The sequence below is a fragment of the Girardinichthys multiradiatus genome, chromosome 1 (assembly GCF_021462225.1).
Source record: "Girardinichthys multiradiatus isolate DD_20200921_A chromosome 1, DD_fGirMul_XY1, whole genome shotgun sequence".
In the NCBI taxonomy this organism is placed as follows: Eukaryota; Metazoa; Chordata; class Actinopteri; order Cyprinodontiformes; family Goodeidae; genus Girardinichthys; species Girardinichthys multiradiatus.
The window spans coordinates 45712016-45732899 of record NC_061794.1 but is presented as its reverse complement, the minus strand read 5'-3'; the positions used below and the strand labels follow the sequence as shown (position 1 = coordinate 45732899).

General features: G+C 42.0%; 1 protein-coding gene across 2 annotated transcripts in view; it reads right to left on the bottom strand.

Annotated features, from left to right (window-relative positions):
• lama5 (laminin, alpha 5) overlaps nucleotides 1-20884 on the bottom strand; it is a 120021-nt gene that overhangs the window by 12420 nt on the left and 86717 nt on the right. For both annotated transcript variants that reach the window (XM_047363372.1, XM_047363376.1), the window contains exons 41-65: nucleotides 20491-20721; nucleotides 16088-16201; nucleotides 15867-15997; nucleotides 15694-15774; nucleotides 15375-15589; nucleotides 14478-14578; nucleotides 14051-14234; nucleotides 13184-13324; nucleotides 12913-13064; nucleotides 11836-11946; nucleotides 11503-11614; nucleotides 11236-11424; nucleotides 10330-10526; nucleotides 10133-10249; nucleotides 7918-8072; nucleotides 7679-7808; nucleotides 7484-7586; nucleotides 7265-7378; nucleotides 5451-5633; nucleotides 4637-4779; nucleotides 4339-4521; nucleotides 4101-4240; nucleotides 2783-2942; nucleotides 2252-2388; nucleotides 12-168 (exon numbers count right to left, since the gene is read on the bottom strand). In XM_047363372.1, the coding sequence (XP_047219328.1) occupies nucleotides 12-168; nucleotides 2252-2388; nucleotides 2783-2942; nucleotides 4101-4240; nucleotides 4339-4521; nucleotides 4637-4779; nucleotides 5451-5633; nucleotides 7265-7378; nucleotides 7484-7586; nucleotides 7679-7808; nucleotides 7918-8072; nucleotides 10133-10249; nucleotides 10330-10526; nucleotides 11236-11424; nucleotides 11503-11614; nucleotides 11836-11946; nucleotides 12913-13064; nucleotides 13184-13324; nucleotides 14051-14234; nucleotides 14478-14578; nucleotides 15375-15589; nucleotides 15694-15774; nucleotides 15867-15997; nucleotides 16088-16201; nucleotides 20491-20721 (3681 nt within the window). The remainder of the gene's footprint in view (nucleotides 1-11; nucleotides 169-2251; nucleotides 2389-2782; nucleotides 2943-4100; nucleotides 4241-4338; nucleotides 4522-4636; nucleotides 4780-5450; nucleotides 5634-7264; nucleotides 7379-7483; nucleotides 7587-7678; nucleotides 7809-7917; nucleotides 8073-10132; nucleotides 10250-10329; nucleotides 10527-11235; nucleotides 11425-11502; nucleotides 11615-11835; nucleotides 11947-12912; nucleotides 13065-13183; nucleotides 13325-14050; nucleotides 14235-14477; nucleotides 14579-15374; nucleotides 15590-15693; nucleotides 15775-15866; nucleotides 15998-16087; nucleotides 16202-20490; nucleotides 20722-20884) is intronic.

Here is a 20884-nt window from a genome sequence, read left to right as displayed (position 1 = left end):
TGGGTCTTTACCTGGTTTTTTAGCATAAGTATTATTCCTTTGCGTGAGAGAAGTCTGACTTCCTGCTCGAAGCGTGTGACCCCATCAGTCAAGCTGATTTCAGCGAAGCCGGTTCCATCGAAATAGGACGCGTCAATCACCCATGACTGGATCAGGCTGGGCTTGGACCTGTTTTAAAAAATGCACATTCAGCAACGAAACACACAGTGGAGAAATATTTACCAGAATAACAACAAAGAATGGCAGTGCCTTGCGGCAGAAACGGCATAGGTTCAAATCCCAGCCTGGGGTCTTTCTGTATGGAGTTTGCTTGTTCTCTCTGGGTATTCTGGCCTCCTCCCACAGTCCAAAACCATCCCAGTTAGGAATGTGTGAGTCCTGTGTGTCTCTGTGTTGCCCTGTGATTAATGGGTGACTGTCCAGGTTGTACCCAATGACCTCTGGAGACAGGCACCAGCAGACATGCCACCCTCGCGGGTATAGACAGATGGATGACGGATAACAAAAAACGTGATCAGGAAGAAAACCAAAATGAGTTAACACCAAAATATCCGAAAAGTCTTTTTTGCACCTGCTGGAAGAAGGCTGACATTGTAAATGAGTAAAATAGATACTGACCAACAAAACAATTCAACAAAGCAACAGTTCTTTCATGGTTGTGTGTCAGAGAGCTTTTGCTAAAACAGAAAAAATAATACTTTACTTTTCTAGCAAAGCATTCAGTAACTTTTGACAAGGTCACTGCTGAGGCCTCTGACCAACACTGTTGATCAGAGATTTGTATTACATCCAAGTTTCGGGTGTCAGACAGACCGCCTCACATTTGAATACTTTGGTACACAGCAGTCCACTCAATGAATGCAAGGCCCACATCATCAGCCCTCCACCACCATGCTTGACAGATGGTGTGAGGTGTTTGTACTGATTTGGTTTTCTTGTGCTTGTGGCCAAACACCTGTGCATTATTCTCACTTGTTCAGAGGATATTGCTGCAGAAGTCTTGTTGCTCTTTCAGATCTAACTTTGCAAACCTAAGTCCTGGTTCCACCTTCTTATTAAAGAGAGAGCAGGATTTCCCTTTCAATCCGTCCTTTTCCAAACATGCCATATTTGTTCAGTATTTCTCTTAATTGTTCTGTCATGAACTTAAACATAGTTAAGATGCTAACTCTGGCCTGCGGAGTCAGACATGGAGCTCTTGGGATTTTTTGCATTGCGACCTCTGACCTTAGGTTTGAATTTACTGAGACATCCATTCCCGGGAAGATTGGCATACATCTGAAATGTTTTCTATTTGTGAATAATCCTAAACACTTCAAATTGTTTGGGATAGGCCTGAAACCTTTCCCGTATTATTAAGCAGCTACAGTTGCTTCTCTAAGGCCAAACTCACAGAAACTCATGCTTTCATAAAGGTGGTCACACTGATCATGATCAATGCATCAAGAACATTTGACTCACAGCATCGGTCTGCTACTTTCCCTCTGAAAACCTTAGGAAACAGATTGATTGTCCTCAGTCTTCCTCAAACTTTGGTCTCATCTTTCTTTAATAAATAATGACAATGTGGAATATGGTTGGTTGTTTTTTGTTAGGTTACATGCTGAACTCAGGTTTATTTTTGAACCTTTATATGACCAGATCAGATTATGTCCTGACACAAACAATCACAGGAATTAAATAAGGGTGTACTTTCGTTTTCTCGTTACTTCTCAGAAACATATCTCATAAATAGCTGCAGATACACGATAAAGCCAAAAGTATTGGGTCACAGCACCAAAGCAGTGAATTATGGTGTTCCAATCACTTCCATGTCTGCAGGTGTATAAAGTTTGGGGTGAAGAAACATGACTGTCCTGCACACAGTCCTGACCTCAACCTTCTTCAACATCTTTGGGATGATTTAGAGCGGAGGCTGCAGGTCTGGTTTTCTCATCTAACTATGAACACACTACTAAACCTTGTGGTAGATATTTACGAAGCAGTTAAAGTTGCTATTGCTGGCAACGGTGGGTCCATTAACAAACTGGACCTTATACTGTAGATTCAGAATAGAAGGTCATCAAAGTTAATCTACTTGTAAAAGTAGACAAGCAAATACAGTGTATGTTTAAGATTTTCAGAAACAGTTTTGTACGCCTCCAAGGATTTCAATTCAACCAAGTTAAAGACGGCTGAAAATGAGGCAGAGGGAAAGTAAACTGAAAAACATCTGATGCAATGTTCAAAATTAAGCCATATGTGCTCTGACCTGCTGCATGGTTTGTCCGTTGTGGTGTTGAGCTGGAAGGTGTTTTCAAAGTTATATAGACTGAGTACCTCCTCGTTCAGCGTGCCCAGCTCAATACAGCCTTTGAATCCTTTTGAATCGTTAAATGGGGCAGGCAGCTGAAAGAAATAGATCAAGAGCAAATAAAGATAATTCTTCTCCTTTAGATTAAATTTGCACCAACACATCCTAATCCCCTTTTTACCTTATCAAATAAATTATGTACATTTAATGTCTAATAGGCACCTTATATGAAGAATGTCCAAGTTTATCTGTACAAACAATCAGTCATCTTTTTTTGGATTTACAAAGTAAAATTGTACTTTTTCAGGGGATTTCTGGGAACATTTTATATCCTTATTTTTGCTTTTCAGATTTCTTCAATTTTAAAGGTGAATAATATTCACCCTGCCAGTAACCCCGAACATGACTTTCAGGGCCAAGCAGCTGCACTGCTTCATATAACAGTGAGTGTAACCTGACAAGGGAGGCAATTAGCCCAGCTTTACTTACTTGGAAAGAATCCGGGGGACCGCCTACATAGAAGATCGTGTCGCTGGTTAGGAGGTTGAGCAGTCCCTGATCACCTTTGGCCTCCTGATCATCTTTGAAGACTATCTCACCCTGCTCTTGGCTGACTGAAGACATGGACATTTCACCGAACTGGAGGATCCTAGGTTAAAACAGAGAGCATGACATGCCAAGTAAGTACATACGCTTGGAAGTCATGCATTCTGAGCTGAAAACGCAAGTCAATGGAAAAAGATGAACTAACTGTTTTGCCTCAGTTCGTTCTTTGAGAAAAAAAGTTTCTTGTACTGTGCCAAAATGGTTTCTTTCTAGTTGGCATCACTTATTGTATAAATAAATTGAATTGAATCACTTGGTTTTTGTAAATCTGAGCAAAAATCACATTTGGGTTCCTCAGGGCTCCATTCTCAGCCTACCTTTATTCAATATCTACAAGCTCACTCTAGCTGAGATTAGAGAATAATACAGCGTCTCCTGAATGTCACAATATATACTGATGACACACAACATTATTTCTCCTTGTCACTGCATGACCTCAGTTTCTTATAGTCACTCAGTGTGTTCATAATATCAATAAGTGGGTAAGACTGAATTTTCTTCATCTTAATGCAGAACATAATGCAGAGTGTTTGTTTTTGTCCTAAAATTGTTAAAAAGGTTAAAGATCATGATTCAAGTAGACCCAATAATGGAAAAAAACAGAGCGTACAAAAAACCTATTTGTAGCTCTGGACGAGCTACCGCCCTAAAACATTTCCAAAATTAACGTGTTTCCTGTCAGAGTAAGCTGGTGGCTATTCTTGTAATGATGTCTTCACAGGGTTGGAAATAAAAAGAAAGAAAATCAATGAGGCAGCTGCAGGTCATCCAAAATACTGCTGACAGAGTCCTGACCAACAGCAGAAAAATGGATCCCAACAGAAATCTAAAACGCTGCACTGTCTCCCTGTTTGGTTCAGGAGGGATTTTTAAATCTTGCTATTGGTCTAAAAAGCATTGAGTGGTGAGGAGCCTAACTCTACGTAAGAGTTAGTTGTCAGGTGTGAACTTTTCAGAAGGCTCGGGTCATCAGTGGTTACTCAGTGTTCCATGAACCAGAACTAAACAAGAAGACAAACCATTTATCTTGTTTTTATTTAGATGCTCATCTCTGGAACTGACTCCCTGAAATCTGGAGATGTTCCACAACCTGGTGAGTTAAACTGAAAACTCCCAGTGGTGCATTGGACCAGTCAAAGTGGCAAACCTACAGTTAATGAACCAACTGTGAATCATCATCTAATAAGTTTTTTTTTTTTACCTTTCCAAAACAACCTTGTTGAAGCTTCCATCAGATTGGACATTTTCAGACATCACCACCTCAGCAGTTTTTCCACCAACATTAAAGTACCCGTGCAGCTTCTTCTCCTTCAATATCATGCCCAAAAACTCCTTTTCAGACTACAAATACAACAGACATGGTAATGATTATAAAAGTAATACGCATTTGTCCCTCTTGTCCACAGAATGTCCATCTGTGATGCTGTGGTGAGACACACATTTTTGTTGCCAAGGAAGAAGACGAGCTGTGGCTTCGTGTCATCGCTAGAACGCTTTCTCTGCTTTGTCTCTGACAGGGTGATGTAGAACTTCAGCGAGGAGTAGGCAGCCAGGTCAGCCAAGTTAGAAGGGGTACGAACCTGAACAGCAGACCTCCCGTTAAATTTCATGGGTACGCTCACCTGGAGGGGAAAGAACCGCCATTCAACTCTGTTAACTCAAATGCAGACCTTCAAACTTTGTACGAAGACTTTCTTTAAATGTGGAAATCCTTTGAAAGGAGCAGAGAGTGTGCACCTTGCTGGCAGTGTTGCGGGCTTCCTGAATGAGCTGCCGGATCCGGTTGATGTTCTCAGAGATGTTTGGCATTTGGACGGAATAATTCTGCAGATCATCAAGTTTCTTCATCAGCGTCGGAATGTGTTCTTCCAGCTTTTGCACTGAGAAGAATAAAAAAACACAGACATTATTTGAGGTAGTTTAGTAGTTCATTATGAGAGAGACTCTCATATCCTTTTAATAAAGTTAAAACTTTAATCAGCCAATAACCATCTGGATGTTAATTCCCTTTAAGTAGTTGCTAGTTAGATTTCCTGTTTGTTTAGGTTTTGTTTCTTTACTTAATCAAACTATATAAATGTGATTGTTAAATGTGACTAGCTCCAATGTAGTTAGTATATAAGTGTTCATTACATGATTTTAGGAATATATTTTTATAATATATTCATCACATTCCTTTCTATCAACTATTTATTAAGAGCTCATTGTTTAAGTAAAATAATTTTGCATTCAGACATATTGACAGATCTGAAACTGCTAAAACTCTTAAGATTTTCATAGATAGATAGAAGTAAGCAGCTTATTGATTGTTACATTTATTGGTCCACCATTCAGTCCTACAGAGGCTGTATCTCCATGGATGCTCTCTTTCGTTCCTGCACTCCAAAATGTGATGTCTGCCATTGAATAATCTAAACTATTTATGCCTGATTTAGCTTTACAAATTCAGTCAACCCAAAGACCAGAAAAAACAGACCTAGATAAATAAGCAAAGATTAAAGCTAATAAGGAGAAATCATGAGCAACAAACAGTGGGGCTAAATATTCCCACCCGTTTCGCTGGCATTTATCAGGGCCATATTGATGTCATTGCTGGTGGAGTTGGTATCACCGTAAGCCTGCTGCCACTGGTCCAGCTGCTCTTTGATGGGACCCAACATGTTGTTGACCTTGGTGGCCGTACTGTTTGCTTTTTCTGCCACCGTTTTTGCTTCATTAATCTCCTGAGTCACATCTGCAAATAAAATAAAACAAATGAGCTCCAAACATCGTGAAATTGGAAACAGCAGGGGACTGAATTCTAAATGATTTATCTCTACATTTAAAAGAATGAAAAAAGACAAGACATATTTAAAACCATGACTGTAAACCAACCTTGGCAGCATCAACTGCTGTCAAGCGTTTGCAATGACTGGCATCAAGTCTTTTACATCACTGTTCGACTGTTGCTTCCTTTCTGAAATGCAGTGCTAGTTTCATTTAACAGAATCGCAAGATATTCCACTTTTGTCTCGTTAGCCCACAGAACATTTGTCCCAGAAGTCTCTGGGATCATCAGGATATTTTTGGCAAATGTGAACCTGGTCTTTGTGTTTTTGGAGATGGCAGTGGTGTTGTTGCCCAAACTCTCCCATGCAGGCCATTTTTCTTCTTGTTGAATTATGACCTTGGGACTTAACTGAACCATGTGAGACCTGCACAACTTTATGTGTTGTTCTACGTTCTTCTGTGACATCCTGGATGAGTCGAATCCAAGATTCAGACTAATAGATGTCAATGATATTGTTTTGTCATCTATCCTTTAACTTCGCCATGATGTGTTGCTTTTGCAAATACCTTTGCCTACTTTATGTAGTCAGACAGGTTCTACTTGAGTAATATTTTAATTCTACGGGTCTAGCTGTTATCAGGTCAAGGTGTACCAAGGGAAATTGAACTCAGTTGTGGTTCTAGTTATCTCTGTCTGCAATAAAATTAGTTTGATGATCTGAAACTAACAAAAAAGCAAAAATCGGTTAAATCTCTAAGGAGAAAAACACCTTTTCGCCACACTGTGTGCGACAGAACTTAATATTTAAGATCTTTCAAATCTTTAAATTTTGAACTGTGGGAAATGTGTTTTTAGAGGCCAACATATGTGACAAGATAAAAAAAGAAGTGAGAGCTCCTTTAATTTTAGCGTTTTTGAGCAGCTTAAACAGCTCAAAGCCATTCTAGTCTTCTGAGTACAAACAGCAATCTCTTCCCTCAGCAGAACCTCTACAGCCAATGTTTGTTACTTACTGGCATCAAAACTGGTAACACGTTCAGGCCTTCCAGATATTGGAAAACTGTTCCATCTTCTTTGATGAATGCATATTTATATTTTTATGGCATTAAAGGTTTTGACCAAGGCTTCTATGGAAATGATCAGTACATGAAGGAAAAGACCCTGGACCTGTGGAAAATTGCTGCACTAAAACTGTGATTGGTTGATCAGGTTGTCTATCTGACCTTCCACTATCCCACAGTGTAAAGGTCAGGGGGTTTAATCCCAAAATAAGCATAAGAGTTTCTGATGCTGGTTAGTTTCCTCCCTCCACATAAACCAACCTACTGGCAGAAAACACTGAATCAAGGTCATTTGGACACTTGTATCACATAGAAGTATCAGCACATTTAAAAAAATGCGTGAAACAGAATAATTTTTCATGTCAAACCCTCTAAGCATAGCCTGAACTGCTGGGTTTCCACTGGAGGAATTATATTTCCCTGCTGCTGTTTCATCAGAGGTCAGAGTCACAGAGTGCTCCCAATGCATGAAGCCTGATTTAATATTTGTAATTCAGAAATACTACATGGATTAAACATGTTGGACGTGCATACTTGAGGTGAAATTGAGGCTTTTCTGAATCGCTTCCAGATCCTTCATTGCTTGATCTTGTTTGGCTTTGGCTTCGTTCAGCCGTTTCTGAGCTTCCTCCAGCTCTCCCTTCAGGGCTGCATGACAGAAAGGTCAGGTTTAACTCTTCAGATTCTGAAAACTGCATCATCCTGCAAATACAAGATGAGAATAAATGTGTCTGTCAGAAACACTGTGTTTACTGTTGTTGAGTTCATCGTTCAGCTGTTTGACTTCATCATGCAGTTCCATGCTGTGGTTCTTCAGAGCCCTCGCTGCCTGTCCAAGGTCCTGGTTCCTTACATTCTAAAAGGATTTAGAAGAAAATCAGATATGAACAAATAAAACGATTTACGTACTTAAAAAAGCACTTGTCTGTGTTTGTGCATGTACTGTACCTGTAGAGTGTCATTCGCAGCCTTCTCAGCCAACCTAGCTGCCTCTTCTGCTGCACTGATGTTGTTGACAATATTGTTGTAGACTTTTGTTAAATCCACAGATGGATCCTTGTTGGTCTCTGCAACCAAACTGCAGTGGCAACACATCACAGATTAACCTCCTTTTATTAATCGATGGAACTATTTATCACTTCTATGTCCAAAAGGGACATTTTAGCTGGAACCACAAAGGATCCCACCTGGTCAGGTTCTTGGCTAACGCATTCAGCAGCTCAGCGTGTTTCTCTGCTTCCTCCACCAGGGGGATTAAGGAGTTGGTGCCAGCAAGGTTTTGCACCTTCTTTGCCAAAGGCGACCTGGCGCCATCCAGCTGCGCCGCCAGACGTTCATACTCCTGACAAATACAAATACAACACCTGGCTTTACTTCGGTTTACAGCAGTGATAGAAAGTAGGGTTTTATATGAGATCCTCTAATACACTGAGGGTCTTCAGCTGAAGAATGGATTTTCCCACTTATTTAATACTAACTGGGCCAAACCAGTAAATGGAAGATAAGTGCTCTCTAGTTAATGATTATTTGATTACTAAATTAGCTGCTGATTATTCCAACAGGATATATCTGCCTCATTCCTTAACAGACTAGAGCCAAACTAGATGCATCAAGATTTTTTAATAATCTCATCTTTCTAAAAGTAACTTATCTTTAGCCTCATGGCTTAATTGTCTAAGCTATATTTGCCAAAATATGACTTTGGGAAATATAAGTTATGAGGCAAACGTTCGGTTACTTATGACCTAAGTGTGGACACCAGAGGACATGAGAGGTGGCATCATGAGTGGAGCAACATGTCCTCAGGCAGTATGTGGGGCTTCTGACAGTTAATTAGAACATTGACTGAAGAGGAAACAGAGCTGGTCTCGGAGGTGCATTAGATACAGGTGTGGCAGAAGCTGGATGTTGGACGAGGGCATCCACAATCATCCTGGAAGTTCTGGTTGCCAGAGACCAGAGGATAGTTGCTTTGTGCAACAGTTATTTGAGTCTTTAGAGCAAACAGATGGTCTGACACACTGACTGGCATCAGTTAGACAACATGCTCACCGTTCATGCATAGACTACCATTAACACTTCAGAACAGACTGCTTAAAAGGCACAAGTCTGCAGGGCTGGACTGATGATGAGTGAAGATTATTGTGTTTGAATGACGATGCAAATGAAAGAGAACCGATTATTTCACTGACGTGGAAAGATGCATCAGTGTTTCTCCTAGCATCCTGGTGTGGGAAGCCATAGTCTGACTTCAGGTCACCTCAGGCAGTAATCCAAGGACCCGGTGACAATCTTTGACCAAAGCAACACCCGTCCACATGCAGCATGTGTTTCTATGGACCGCCTGTGCTATGTGGAGGGCCTTTGGTAGCCAACCAGTTCCCAGCAAATAATCCAGTTGAATATGTACATGCTTATGTACATCTTAACTCCAACTTATTTACACTCTAAATATTACAAAAACATGGGTTGCTCAAATTATTGTTAAATCTTGTGATGAAGAATCAGAATCCAGTGTTCCCTCACTTCTTGGTTTGGTTCATGATGTTGCGTCCAACCATCTCTGTGACCTTCAGCAGATTGAGGAACATCATCTCTATCAGGTGTGGGAATCTACTGCAGCTGAATGTCTTACTCTTAGTGTGTGAGAGTGTGAGTTCTTGACACTTGCTAACAGATAATGGATTTCAAACAGTCCTTTTTAACATCAGTTTACTGCAGTGATGTGGAATCTGCAATTTTAAGCACGAATGTCCTGTGTACCCTCAAACGGAAATAAAACTTTTGAAGGATTTTCAACTTGATCCGCTTTGACTGGCTTGTTAGGAACAGAAAAGTCGGGTCTTTTCCCGAACAGTGAACCCGACACACTACGTGCTAACAGGCTGATCACACAAACAGCCCTCCTCAGTGTGGATGCTGTTACTGAGACAAAAAGAATCACAGTCTGCTATTTTAATATCAACAAGTTGTTGAAAATAACACCCAAAGAAGCAAGGAGATTTAGGTACCTATTTAAAAGGAATCAATATTTCTATAACCTGTCAAGATATGCCTCTGATTTAGCCTGCAATAAAACTAAAAGCAGCAGATAAGGAAGGCTAGAGCAATTATATATTTGTTTTATCTTGAGCTTCCAGTTTCTGACATGGAACACTTGGAAAAACTTGCAGCCTTCTTTTGAAATTCTACCTGTGCAAAACTGTGCAAAATATATAAGATGAATGTCATTGGTCATTTAACTCGAAGTGCACATTTTCACATTGATCCAGATGGAAAACTTGATCATTTTCACAGCTGATTGACAGTGAACATAACAGATATGTTAAACTCCATGTCAGAGTCTGCATCAAACTGGAAGCTCATTGACGATGATGTTTCTGTATTTTTATTTGTTCCAACCTCTTTGGACTCCTGCAGCATCTGAACCACAGTGTTGACTTGAGTGACATCAGCAACAGCCATGTCCATGGTGTCATTCACGTCCTTCAGCTTCATTAACAAGTCTTCAATGTTCCTCTGAGAGAAACAAGGACAGCAGAGATCAGATATAAACACACACACACACTTTATATTCTTTTTTTTGGCGGATTTCTCACATTGTGTTTCTCCAGAGTTTTCTCATTCACACTGTTGAGTTCTGCAGCTCTGGCCGTGTTGTTCACAGCTTCGTTCAGAGCGTCTCGCAGGTCAATCATTTCAGAGCGGAAGCGGAGCAGGCGGTCCCTGATGGCCCGAGTCAAGTTGAGGTTTTCTTCCTGACGATTTGCCAGCTCCATGTTAACACGATCCAACACTGACAGATTCAGAGACATACAGAAGGATTTATTGGAATCTAACACATTCTGTACCAATTTCTACTATATTTGTGCTCAACATGATCAGCTGACTTTATGTCAGTTCAGCAATATGATCATCACAACAACTCTATTACTCTAATTAGCAGAATGGTTATTATAAAAGATAAGGAGGTGCACTGAAACTATTGTCTTTTAGTCTTAGCAATTGTTATCTTAAATAAAGCATCAAAATGGCCTGACATGAAGGAAGCTGCTACTGAGAGTATTGAGTCTAGAAGAACAATATTCAGGATCACCAAGAACTTCAAGCTGAGAAGTCCTGAAGTACTTCACAGAATCGCATTGCCACCAGTGCAGAGCTTGCTCCACATCAGTAGGATGTGAGCACAGTTGGTGAAGAATCTTTAGGATGAAGGACAGCAAAGAAGCTACTTCTGTCCAAGCACACAGCAAGGACATACAGAAACCCAAAATTCAGGAACCCCACCAACAATAAAGATTGGGGTCAAAATGCCCTCCAAGAGCAACTTCTTCCAGGAACAATTTGTCGATAGTGATCCGTGGATTTTCCAGCTCACAAGGCAGTCTTAAAGTGGCACAAAGATCACAAGAATGAATCAGAACTACTAATGATTCAAACCACCCTCTTCTGTTAGCCCAAGTCTTTGCTTTACTTTGTGTACGGGACCCAGACCATGAACTTACGTTTCTCGGCTTCACTCTTCTCTTTGTCGGCCAGTTTCTTCTCACCCACACAGCTCCTGTACCTCATCTCCCTCAGCATGGCCTGTACCTCCCTGATCTTCCTCTCCTGCTCCTGCTCCTGCTCCTGCTCCTCCTCATCCTGATCCACCTCTGTTTTGTTCAGGGACTGGTTCGCCATGTGCATCAAGGCTGTAGAGAGAAGGAAACATTGTCAAACAATTTACTGTATGTGACCGTATTTAACATGTAAACAGGTCTGTCTCTCACCGTTGATGTCCATGGTGATGTTGTTGATGAACTTCAGCAGATCTTCTGCTCTCTGGTGTGTGTAGGAGGTACTGCCATCTAGTTCATCGACCCTGTCTGTCAGGATTCCTGACTAAAAACATAATATTCAACTCTAACATCTGTATGATTAAAAAAGGTCGGAAATGTCTGCCAATAAATGAACCAAACAGCTTTTATCATTTGTTAAACTATTATTTATTAGTAGTCTTAAGGAGAGAAATAGCTCCAGATCCAGAATTCCAGTTTATCTAGATTATAATTTAAACTGAAATTGATACAGTTAAATTAGGCCCAAATATGTGTGTTCCTGACCTTTCTGAGCAAATCATCAATATCAGCATTGTTGGCCACGATGTCCAAGTCCAGCATGTTGGCCCGATTCCTGCTTTCATCCAGCGTGGTGTTGTAGTTCTCAATGACAAGCTAGAATCGAGAAAACTTAAATTAAACATCAAAAAGCTGACAAATCTGTTGGTTATACCCTCAAAATGTTGCAAAAATACAGCCTTTAATATGAGCACATTTATTCAATGAGGGGACAACAGCCCCAGTTAAATTATTTTGAGAGCCTTATTAGAGAGCATGACTTGAGCAAGTCACGTGCCAAGACTGATTTTAAAATCAGTATCCAAAAAAAATTTAATTTGTCTGAAAACTGATTTTTTATTAAGCAGGAAATCAGAAAAAAGGATCTTAGTCCAAAGAAAACTAAAGCAAGTCTGTAGAATCAGGACCTCTCTGATAACTACAAGTCTGGCAATTATCGTTAGAACTTGTATATACAGCTCAACATGTCAAAGACTAGAAAGCGCACCAATCAACATCAACGGCACTGCTTTAGAAAGTAGATAACTGGGCACCATCATGGATGAAGGCCAACACTGTCCCCTCATTTCAAAAACCAATCAGAGAAGGTTATTTTGGAGGTCATACAGTGTTGACAGATCATTTCTTAAGATCATTTATTCATCTAGAAACCCAAGCCTGACAAACAGAAACACAGTTGGAGAAAATGTTTCTTATCTGTTAGAACATCACCAGCACTGATCTCCACAGCTTTGGCCTTTGTGTGAGGTCTACGTAAATCATTCAGCAGACAGAGGACAGTTTGGTAGATCTTAATCACTTAATCAGTGCTTTGGTAGCAGTATTTAATTCAATAGCAATAGTTAATTCAACTTTACAGATTTACTATCTTGATTTACTCTCATTCAGCTCAATTTCTGCGTAATTCATCATTCTATTCCACACAAGACATACACCCACAGAGCGGTCTGAACATTCTCACATGACTTGCAGATTTTGGATGGTCCAAACCCAGGGAAAATGTCTGCTGTAAATCACCAAAGCTCTTCAAAACTTGTGTTTGGTTTATGCATTTAAACTCACGGCGACGTCTTCTATAGACTTGTTGAGGCTGTCGAGCTGAGTCCAGGCCATTGAGCTGGCGTTGAGGTTCCTCAGCTGCCAGGCGACGGAGCTGAAGGTGTCGTTCAATCTGTCCAGATCATCCAGCAGCACGATAACGCAGCTGTCACACACTGAGCACACATGCATACACATCCACAGGATACTCTCTGTCAGCGTTTAATCCTTCTCCTTCCAGGACCATTAAGATGCTGCTGTCTGCAGTTTGCAGATATGGGTGTGATTTACTTACATTGACAGTGCATGCCGTGCCTGTCCTCGACAGGAACACTGTATTTTTGTGAGCAGGTGTCACATTGTCTCCCCGTCATCCCGGGGGGACAGTGGCACTCCCCTGTCCGGGGGTCACAGCGGCCTCCTTTACACTCACATCCTGGAATGATCCACAGAGGAGTTAAAGGTCTAATGTTCAAAAATACGCTTAAACAACCTCACCAAAATAACATAACATAATGTTAGTGGATAATGATACAAGTCATCTGGAGACACTCTGGATTTTAGTTTCATCCAGGAAAGTATTGACCAAACAAAAAGGTGAGCACCTCATAAAAATAAAACACCAATAATATTAGGATCCAGCTCAGATGTCATCACTCAACGGACGGTGTACTCTGTAGTAAGCCTATAGTAACGGCTGTAGGTGTTACACACAATAACTTAAATGCGGTAACATAAATAATTAAGTGTGTAACAATGATTTCCGGCTCAATGTGCAGAGCTGCTAGGACTAGGAGAGATTTCCTGCAGAGGTTTACTGTCCTTTCAAGAAATCCTATTTGATAAAGATCAGTTTATACTATGTTCACCAACACCTTGACTTCATTGTCTTTTATTGTTTCTATTAATCGGATTAGAAATATAATACCTTAACAGACATGGCATCCAAGAAGGCAAATACAATAGTGAACCTAGAAACTATGATGTTTGTGATTTGATATATTTTTTGAGCTCTAACAGAATCTCAATAAAAAGGTTAAAAAAGCCCAAATACTACCACTAAGTTGTCAGTCAGCTGTTACTAAGCAGAGAAGAAACAGTGGTGTATGACTGCAATATTAGCCCAGGTGTGTTATTCACCGAGCCCTGAGCACACACTCACTCCTGCAGCCGTCAGGTCCATAGTCCCAGTGTCCGGGAGCGCATTGTCTACAGTTCAGTCCATTGACTCCAGGCCGGCAGGTGCACTGACCGCTCTGCGGATCACACGGCTGGACGAGGGCCGCTGAGGCCTCGCACTCACACTGACGGCAGCCAGAGCACGAGTTGAAGCCAAACGACCCCTCCTTAGAACAATAACACAACCAGATGAAGAAGAGATCGAAAGTTATGTTAGACGGTCTTATTGGCTGCAAGTTTTTTTTCTTGTTCATACTGATTAATGTCTTTAAGCCACCACCACATAGTTCACACTTTGTACATGACTATGTTGATTAGAGAAACTTGTTTGATGATAAAGTGTTCAAATTCATGGTTTACACGGTGAAATCTGCGTAAAACAGTAATAACCCTAACACTCTGAATCCTACCTGGCAGTGGTCACAAAGCAGTCCAGTAACTCCAGGTTTACAGCGACACTGTCCTGTGTGGCGGTCACAGGATTCGGTTCCACATGGAGAACATTGGCATTCTGCACAACAAAACCAAAACCGATAAACCCACTAAATACACTGTGTGTTCTAATGATGAGTGCCAATGCAAGTTAGATGGAAAACAACGTTTCCCTGGATATCCATATAAAATATACAGTATTTCACGTTTACATTGGTCCCTGGAAATTGGGCATTATTGGACAGAATTGGCATTTTGATACCTTTTATGGTTTTTACATAATCACAGTTTAAGTTTTGGGTTTTTCAATGAGATTTTACCCCATAGTGTTTGGCTTACAGGGTCACAAACCCTGTGAATATTTATGCCCATGTTTCTGTCCCCACTTGCACAGTTTGTCCTTTGAAAAGTTGCCGTTTTGGTCTGATTTCCCCCATTCTGCCTTGAATTGCTACGGAACTTTAAAGTTTTCTATCAAACTCCTTCCCAGTGTGCACACCTAAACTCCAGTTTACTCAGCACGGATTTCTTTTGAAAACAGTAACCTAACATTTCTCCTACAATAAACATTTCAGAGACATAAAATTACATGTGTTGGCAGCAGAAAGCCCTGCCAATCACCCCATTAAAATGTTTTCAATACAACGTTTGCACAGTTTTTCTGTCTTTCTTTGTTTCCCGGAAAGGGCAGGAATTTGATAGTTGCCATAGCAACTAGCAACCCTAGTTTTTCTGCATATTAGTATTAGAACTAAAAAGGTGTGTGCTCAATTTCCAAGCAGTAATTCCACTTGTTTGATCACACTCACACTAAAGCCCCCCAATGAGTACCTACAGGGTAATGGTTAAGCATGTTAGCCTCAAGCTGAACTCACTGGTGCAGTTTTTGACGTGTATAGCGTCTCCATAGTAACCAGGAGCACAGACGTCACAGTGAGGTCCTGCGGTGTTGTGCATGCAGCTGAGGCATTGTCCAGTCAGAGGGTGACAGTCGGTGAACAGCATGTTAGGGTCCGTGTTATCATTGCAGTGGCACGGCTGACACCTGCTGCCAAGAACCATGGGGTTGCCGTAGAAACCAGGGGCGCACCTACATAAAAAGGAACAAATGTACAAATGAACAAGAACCTGCAACAAGGAGCTGAATCTGCAGAGTGTGTTTTCACACTCCTTATTGGAGGAAGTTGTGGTTACCTCTCACAGTTTGGTCCAGCATAACCACGCATACACAGACACTGCATCCTGTCAGTTTTCTGCACACAGCCCTCTGCAAAGCTGCAGACAGATGAAACATGATAAGTTCCTGAAAAACTTATTGAGTGAAAAGGAGCAGAAAGGTGTGTAAAGAAAGATTAAAATGTGCTGACTTGTTAGATGGAGCCCTGAGCGGGCAGGGACAACTGGAGCAGGACACAGCATGTCCATCCAGGCTGTTGTTGCTAAGGAAGCCCCCCATGCATCTCTCACAGTGGTCTCCGACAGTATTGTGCTGGCATTTCTGAAAAGCATGTTGAGAGCAGCTTAGAGTCTAAACAAATGTTTAAAAGCTTTGAGAAGGACTGTAAAACACACAGTCGGAAATTCTCACCAGACAGATTCCAGATCCATCCAAACATTGGTCCGAGTGTCCGTTACAGTTACAGGGAACACATTTTCCAAGGAATAGTCCGATAGTGTCCCTGTAGTAACCTGGAGCACATTTCTACAGGGGAAAGGAACATCAAACATCCATGAGGATGTGAAGGAAATATGATTACTGATTCTAACCATTTTGCCTTCCTTGCTCACTAACGGATTCCAAAATTTTATCTCAATTAATGTGATTTTTCTGATTTGAAAGTCCAAAAGACCCATATTAAAAAGTAAGAACACCCTGTTTCAGTTTCAAGCTTTTACTCACTGAGTGATAAAAAATGTTTGATCCTTTCCAGGACTTAAGGAGAGATCAATAAAACCTCAGATAAAAATACATTACGAAATGCATGACTTAATAGACCGAAACTAAGCTAGAAATGTGTATTTAATCACCAAGCTCAGTCGTATAGAGCCAGGGGGATTATTTAACCTTCGACGGTCAAGCCAGGTCAAAAACTTTTATTCGGTGGTGATCGGACGTTTGCTGCTTCTCAGGGGCAGGCCATGAAACACTTGGGCTACTTTGTGTACTTGTAGCTTCGCCATATATACAGGTCCTTCTTAAAATATTAGCATATTGTGATAAAGTTCATTATTTTCCATAATGTAATGATGAAAATTTAACATTCATATATTTTAGATTTATTGCACACTAACTGAAATATTTCAGGTCTTTTATTGTCTTAATACGGATGATTTTGTCATACAGCTCATGAAAACCCAAAATTCCTATCTCACAAAATTAGCATATCATTAAAAGGGTCTCTAAACGAGCTATGAACCTAATCATCTGAATCAACGAGTTAACTCTAAACACCTGCAAAAGATTCCTGAGGCCTTTAAAACTCCCAGCCTGGTTCATCACTCAAAACCCCAATCATGGGTAAGACTGCCGACCTGACTGCTGTCCAGAAGGCCACTATTGACACCCTCAAGCAAGAGGGTAAGACACAGAAAGACATTTCTGAACGAATAGGCTGTTCCCAGAGTGCTGTATCAAGGCACCTCAGTGGGAAGTCTGTGGGAAGGAAAAAGTGTGGCAGAAAACGCTGCACAACGAGAAGAGGTGACTGGACCCTGAGGAAGATTGTGGAGAAGGGCCGATTCCAGACCTTGGGGGACCTGCGGAAGCAGTGGACTGAGTCTGGAGTAGAAACATCCAGAGCCACCGTGCACAGGCGTGTGTAGGAAATGGGCTACAGGTGCTGCATTCCCCAGGTCAAGCCACTTTTGAACCAGAAACAGCGGCAGAAGCGCCTGACCTGGGCTACAGAGAAGCAGCACTGGACTGTTGCTCAGTGGTCCAAAGTACTTTTTTCGGATGAAAGCAAATTCTGCATGTCATTCGGAAATCAAGGTGCCAGAGTCTGGAGGAAGACTGGGGAGAAGGAAATGCCAAAATGCCAGAAGTCCAGTGTCAAGTACCCACAGTCAGTGATGGTCTGGGGTGCCGTGTCAGCTGCTGGTGTTGGTCCACTGTGTTTTATCAAGGGCAGGGTCAATGCAGCTAGCTATCAGGAGATTTTGGAGCACTTCATGCTTCTATCTGCTGAAAAGCTTTATGGAGATGAAGATTTAATTTTTCAGCACGACCTGGCACCTGCTCACAGTGCCAAAACCACTGGTAAATGGTTTACTGACCATGGTATCACTGTGCTCAATTGGCCTGCCAACTCTCCTGACCTGAACCCCATAGAGAATCTGTGGGATATTGTGAAGAGAACGTTGAGAGACTCAAGACCCAACACTCTGGATGAGCTAAAGGCCGCTATCGAAGCATCCTGGGCCTCCATAAGACCTCAGCAGTGCCACAGGCTGATTGCCTCCATGCCACGCCGCATTGAAGCAGTCATTTCTGCCAAAGGATTCCCGACCAAGTATTGAGTGCATAACTGTACATGATTATTTGAAGGTTGACGTTGTTTGTATTAAAAACACTTTTCTTTTATTGGTCGGATGAAATATGCTAATTTTGTGAGATATGAATTTTGGGTTTTCATGAGCTGTATGCCAAAATCATCCGTATTAAGACAATAAAAGACCTGAAATATTTCAGTTAGTGTGCAATGAATCTAAAATATATGAATGTTAAATTTTCATCATGACATTATGGAAAATAATGAACTTTATCACAATATGCTAATATTTTGAGAAGGACCTGTACCAGGAGTAGGAGAGTTAGCCCTGCTGCTGCACACAGGAGGGGAAGTGCTGCCATCAAAACGAAATTTGGCGCTTTTAAAAACCGCAGATATCCTTGCCTGCTTTCCAGGTTTTAGCAGCATGATTTTCTGTCTGCTGTTGGGATTGGAGTTTACCTGCGTGTGAGCGCACGTAACTCTGTGTGTCAGTGTCAGTGACGCAGAATTTGAGGAGTTTTCATCCAGCTTTTTTCAAGTTTGGCCATAGAAGGTAAATTAGCGAAGACGCAGGGTGAGAAATCGCTCATGATGTGATCTAATAAAATGAATGACACTAACTATGAAAACATACTAATACTACATGCCGTGATCCTCCTGGGGGGGCAGGCGGTCTAGTTGGCAGGGTGTGACGACCCTCTTGGATAATGGTACGGGAAACGCTGCTCTATAAAACAACTTAAACACTTAAGTTTGCAAAGTTGCGTGTAAAAAAAGACTTTTGAATTAATGTACTTTAAACAGTGGAGACAACCAAATTCATAATGCTCAGCACCATGCTGGGAGAAAACCAAAGAAAGCATATAAGGTCAAATACTTCACACAAGCATGGTGGTGGAGGGGTGATGATTTGGGCTTGAAAATGCCCCTGTCATCTGCTAAGACCATTTCCCAGCTGACCTCTAAATAATTTGTCTATTAGAGCTGCACCTTACATTTGTTTATCCAAAAGAACTTTTTAATTTGGGATTTAAATGACATATCGTCATGATCTGCACCTGTTTGTGCACCTGCCAACGTCCTGCTGCCGCTTTGGTCCTTCTCAACCCTAAACCATGACAGTATGACCCGACCAGAAAAACGACCATGAAAAGGACCAGAGATGCAGCCAAAGAATGGACCAAGCAACTGACGTTGAAGTCATTACTTTGTTCAAGTACTTCAGACGTCAGGCGGAGAAGAACGTGCATTGGTCGGAGGATGATGTGGATGAGTGATCGCCTTTCTGGGGCACAAGACGGGCAATCCCTCTTCTGGGAACTGGTCCCCGTTGACATGACAACTCTTCTCCCCGACCCCAGAGCAGAGCGCTGCTCTGGCGGAGAGGACGCCAGGGTAAACGGCATGTTGTGCTGCCAGCTTCCGCTGCCAGGCACCCCTTCTGCGGGGGTTGGCAAAGCCCTGCGTCAATATGTTGTGAGCCAGCCTCATGCCACATGACAGCTCCAGCACCTGCTCCATGCAGCCCGCCAGCACCAGCTCCCCGGCTCCAGCTCCCCGGCTCCAGCATGGGCCTTCGGGGGAGGATCCAGCTCATTTAGGTGTACAGCCAGCTCCGCAGCTACAGCATGGGCTTTCTGTGAACGATCCTGCCCATTTGCACCAATACCTGATTCTCGCCTCAAGCTGCTGCTGCCTCGTGCTCCAGTGACTGAGGTCTCCGACAAGGGTGTCCTGGTGGATCTGTATCCTGATCCAGTTTCAGAGGGGTTTAAGGACAAGCCACCTCCTGCTCCTGAACTTCTTTTATGATTTCTTTATGGCTTCCTCACCGAGCTCTTCAGCGAAGTAGCGTTTCTGCTCCAGATAAGGTTCAATGCGGGTTCCTGCTGCACTGCCGGCATCCTCCAAGGTTCCTGCTTCGCTGCCCTGTTCGGGTGGTTTTGTTTTCTTGGACCCTTTTGTTGGGCGTCTGGTATTTGCCCTTGGGGGAAGGGTAAGGTCATGATCTGCACCTGGTTGTGTTTGGTTTGACGGCACTCATCTGAGTTCTGTTGTATTTAAGCTCGTGCTTTCTGTTCCTCATTGTCGGGTCATCTGTTTATCCTCCTGTTGTGCTGGTCTGATTTATCCTTTTGTTAGCCCTGGTCCCTGAGTTTTCCTTCATACCCTGTAAGCTCAGTCCATGCGCCTGCCAATGTGCTGCTGGTGCTTTGGGCCTTCTCAACCCGACCATGACACATGTCCTTGTCAGAGGTAACAGCAAGGTTCCCTACTTTATTGCTGGAGGCTAAGTTTCATTTAAAAAAATTAAATGAGTTATATGTCATGTCAAAGGATTTTAAATGAAACACTAATATGTAAATTTCCAAAAATATGCTTCAACATGAGCATGTTAAATAGTACAACAATCATATTCAGATAATTTTGACAAAGAATAATAATGACATCAACTCAGGAGTAAAGTAATTTTCTGACATCCAGTCCAGTTCCTCACCTGACAAGAGTCTCCTAAGTAGTTGGCCGGACACATGCAGATTTCCACATTGTTTGCATGGCGTCCTGAGGGAAGGTCCGCTGCCCCCTCTAACACAGCGCCACGGAGCGACACTGAGTGGGCCGACTGAGAGTGAAGGGCTCGGATTTGCAGAGACTCCAGATTGACCAAAACCATCATCAACTCCTCCCGAGACACAGAGTTGCCGGTCTGAGCATGACGGAAGCTTCCCTATGATGGCAGGAAAAAAAGAGGAGAAGAAGGGATTTACAGTCGTTTTGTTGCTTGTGTTACAGAGAGGCTGATATTCTGCAGTTTCCCAACACAGCGGGGAGGTGTGTGGATATTAGATCCTAGAAAACAGAAAAGAGTAGATTTTATGTGTAAAACAAGC